This window comes from Sinocyclocheilus grahami, unplaced genomic scaffold, assembly GCF_001515645.1.
Source record: "Sinocyclocheilus grahami isolate Dianchi unplaced genomic scaffold, SAMN03320097.WGS_v1.1 scaffold453.1, whole genome shotgun sequence".
Classification (NCBI taxonomy): Eukaryota; Metazoa; Chordata; class Actinopteri; order Cypriniformes; family Cyprinidae; genus Sinocyclocheilus; species Sinocyclocheilus grahami.
In genome coordinates, this window is record NW_015505632.1 from 1,391,350 (window position 1) to 1,395,482 (window position 4,133).

At 37.1% G+C, this 4,133-nt stretch overlaps 1 protein-coding gene across 2 annotated transcripts; it reads right to left on the bottom strand.

Moving 5' to 3' along the window:
- Positions 1–1,112: 1,112 nt before the first annotated feature.
- LOC107552564 (uncharacterized) lies at positions 1,113–3,687 on the bottom strand. Of its 2 annotated transcripts, XR_001604866.1 has the most exons (5): positions 3,346–3,687; positions 2,152–3,102; positions 1,824–2,041; positions 1,521–1,691; positions 1,113–1,331 (listed from the first exon to the last, which is right to left on the bottom strand). XR_001604866.1 is itself a non-coding variant. In XM_016234465.1 (4 exons), exons 1-4 carry the CDS (start codon positions 3,358–3,360, stop codon positions 1,622–1,624), a joined length of 1,254 nt encoding a protein of 417 aa, XP_016089951.1. In that variant the 5' UTR covers positions 3,361–3,427; the 3' UTR covers positions 1,113–1,621. The 2 variants fall into 2 exon arrangements, 1 of the variants encoding a protein (XP_016089951.1); XM_016234465.1 differs by having other exon boundaries at positions 1,113–1,691; positions 3,346–3,427.
- Between the last annotated feature and the right edge of the window lie 446 nt (positions 3,688–4,133).

Sequence of the window (4,133 nt, forward strand, 5' to 3'; positions counted from 1 at the left end):
ATATTTTTTCATTGTGATGGACCATGTTCATATGTGATGGGTCTATTTGTATAGTTTTGTACATTTTCCGCACAATTTGGTTAAAAAGGATCATGCTACTTAGCATTTGGTGCCTTATCGATAAGGATTTAATGGCAAACCTGACAGTACTGTCATATATGAAAATACTGTATATAGTGTAAATAATGCCACAGCAACATGGAGGCCAAATATTTTCTGTAGTACGTTTTTACTTTTTCCTTATTTTGCGAACGGATGAAGCTTTTTGGCTTTTTACAAGTTATGGAAATAGTAGCTTATGTATCTGTTTATGTTCATTAAATTCAGATTTGCCAATAATTCAGACATTTTTGTCTTTTTTTCTTTCTAAATGAAATCACATGTAAACCCCTAAATACTGCAGAACACCAGTTCAAGCACACAAGTCTGCAGCCTTACTAACCTTTGATCCGGAGCCATTTTCCAAATGCAAGAGCCGTTCCTTTTTGTTACAACCATGAAACACCTGGCCAGTCCACAACAAACAACTTCCAAATGGCTGCTGACAGCATTAAGATGTCGTCAAAATATGTTTATGAGGGGAAAAGCAGTGCATGGCGATTTTGTATAAAGTTGTAGAATAGATAAGCCATTTCATTTCAAGAGTCTGTCCTCTAAAGCACAAATACAAATTATTCCAGTGTTCCTATAGCTGTTTTTCTCATAACATTTTATATGTTACTAATTTAGCTGTACCTCTGTAAATCAGTGCTAGAACAGGCTAATCATTGACTCAAGTTGACCAAAAGCCAGGATACTTGGCCCAGGTAAGTCATCGATTATTATTATTATTTGTATATGATGCCTAAATACCAGTAAATCTTTCTGCAATGTAGCATCTTTCTGAGGGGAAAAACCATATTTGATGAAGCATTTGAATTTAATTAATGACGTTCATGTACACTTTTGCATCTTTCATCCAAGTTTTAATACTACAATCCACCAAAATCAAAACAAAGGTAAACAATAAATGATCCAGAAAAAAAACCCGGTTAATATTAAAAAGCCTGATATCAATGGGAATGGTTTAGTGTTACTAAAATGACCTGCTCTTGGTTTCATTAAAGTTTCTCATGAACAGTAGTCATGAGTTTTTTGCTGCTGAGGCTCTATAATTTTCTATACACTACATGACACTTAATTTTACTGCATGTTCATCCATTTAAAAAATCTAATCACAATATAATATAGCAATTATTATTTTTAAAGTAAAACAAACAAGGTATACTGCATACATAACATCACAATAGTAGATTTTCTTTGGGGCATTTTGAAAATGCTGTCACGTGATGCTGCAAAAGACATTAAAGCAATGGTCAAACATCTCCTTGTTAAAACAATGAAAAGGTAGCGCAGAGGAATGCAAAAATGCACTGAATGGCCCTTAACTCTTTCTCTTAAACTGCTTCATGAGATTCATACATTCAAAACTGTGTTAAACATTAAAAATGCCTGTAAAAAAAGAAAGAAAAGTGCTTTACCTTGATCAGTGATCACAAGACTGCAATATTACTTTATTCTTGTCCTTGTTTTAATATGACTACTGGTTGTAATAATAGTGTCTGAACTGATTACAAGGTAGTTAGTCGATTCCTTTTGCTTTCAGTTCATCTTGTACTCGTTTCAGGTAGTCTGGATCTGGGTAACCATAGCTACAAAGAAGAAAACATAATTACGACCCTTATAATAGCTATTGCCAATTAAACGGTGCTAAAAATAAAAGGGCTTGTCTCAAAGAAGGCAACCACCCAAAAATTATGACAACACCCAAACTGTGTACTCACCAGGTTGACCCTCCATAACGAGACGTCTTATGGTGAATGTCATTCCAGGTTACCACATTGTTCTGTCCAGTAGTAGATGAGCGTCCAATGGTGAAAGTGAGTCGCTGGTCGAATGCCCTCTGCAGAAGCTTCAGTACCTTATTCCCCTCTGTTGAGTAAGGGAGGTAAGCTATGCGGGTCGCACCCTGGTACGGCATGCCTGGGTTTGGGTGTTCATCCTGCAGAGTAAGGTAATCGAAAACAACATTTCAACCGTGTAACTGATTGATATCATAACGAACAGCTTAATGCAGAAGAACGTCTAACACTTCATTGCATTTGTACTCACCCCCTGACATCCTCTTGGTATATGGTAGTTAATTATGATTGTACCATATCTTTCATATCCAGGTAGAGAGGACCTGTCTGATGAGACAGTCATGGTTCCTCCTTTTGGTTGCGTCCCTGTAAGATTGCCGTATATCTCTCCGCATATCGGACAAGTTGGCTTCACGTGGAAAGCTCTCTCCAAACAGTCTTTACAAAATCTATGTTTACATTTAGACAAGACTGTGCATTCAGATATCTTGAGTGTTTCCAAACAAATTGGACATGCCTCATCTTTGGCTTGGTCTATGGATTTCTGTTGTTTCACAGGTTGCTTGTAAGGTGTGTCTTTGACTTTTGTTTTATTTGGTGTTTGGTAGTGTGAATATGTCTGTGCACTCCCATTCAAAAATGTCTCAAATCTTTCAAGGCTAATGAAGTTGCCAGTCAGTTGCAATCGCTTTTCATCTTTATGAGTGATTAGAAGTTGTGGAAATGCTGCTTGGCAATGTGCAATAATTCCTTGACTGCAATCGTATGTCCTAGTTTGCAGCCCCGTTGCAATCTTTTGATACAATGTTATAAACTGTTCTCTTGCAAACTGATCGTGAACGCTCTTACCAGACGGCGACATAAAGGTCACATATCTATCATCTCGCTTCATGATAACTGCATTCCTTTTTTTAATTATGTCAAGTTCCTTGGATTTCATTTTTTCAATGTAATCCATAACAATGCCATCAACCTTAACTGGTTCAACTACTAAAGAGTTACTTTGAGCTGGTCTCTCCTCTTGTCTTAGATCTCTACTTCCATCACATGTTGTTGGCACAATTATACATCTCCTATACATATCTTCAGCCTCTGGAAACGACCCGCTGGCAACACCTTTCGCATCTTCATATTTGTGTTTCACAGTCTTGCTCTTGCTTGAAACTGAATTTGGCGGGTGTAGTCTCACTGCAGTGAATATCTGCAATGCATTTGAAAATAATAATCATAGTTGATCTATTAACGGGGTATCTGCGTTTGTTTTAAAATCAGGCCTTTTTTAAGAACTGACTGACGTCACGCTTACATCTAAAGACACTAATAAACAGTAACTTAGTAGTAGCAAGTGATTTAACTAACTAACTAACTGGAGTCCCGACATGAAATCCTTAAATGATAAATAATATCGTTGACAGGGTTTTAGCATGACTGTTAGCAAACTCACCTGTGGCAGGCTCATCTCTATCTCCACCGATGGCGTCGTTCAGTTGTCAGGGAAATCAAAACAACATCAAGCGGGAACAAAACGGGCCAAGACCTACCGTAACCGTCAAGAAGTTTGTTTCAGTAAAAAGGTAACGTTATACATTGTTTTCTGGAGAGTAGTACAAGTTGAAGCGCTTTTTGTTTGGTCCTATATATCATCACAGTGTCACTCAGAACACTGTTAACACTTTTTGAATGTAACTTACACACGGTGCAGTTTGTTTCACTTTTTCAAGCAGGAAGTCATCAGTATCGGGTTGCCAGGTCCTAGTAAAACCCAGCCCAAAGCCGCCTCAAAACCCGCCCAAAAGGAATAAAAACTAGCCTATTTGCCTTCGTCCAGAGTTAACAGATGCAGGTGTCAAAAACAATATTTCGCAGTTAGTGTTTAATATTATAAAGACACGGTTTTCAAATATTTAAAAAAATAAAGTAGGTAATTCTACCCACTTAACCAAAGTCCTTTAAAGGTATTCTATAGTCTTTGACTTAACATAATCTAAAAGATCAGTTAAGGTATACGAGTATCGTTATCGGCTACACTGGCCCATATCTGTATTGAAACGACAATATATCAGGCTAGATCAGTGGAGTAAACTGCACATGCTGCCAGGAATTTAAAATCAAAATCTGTAATGCCTGAATTCATCAAGCCCTAGAATTGGGCTAATATGTTAGTCTAGTACTAGTTGAATCCTGATTGTAATAATATCAAAAGTACAGTAGCCTACTTTGAATAAAGTAAAC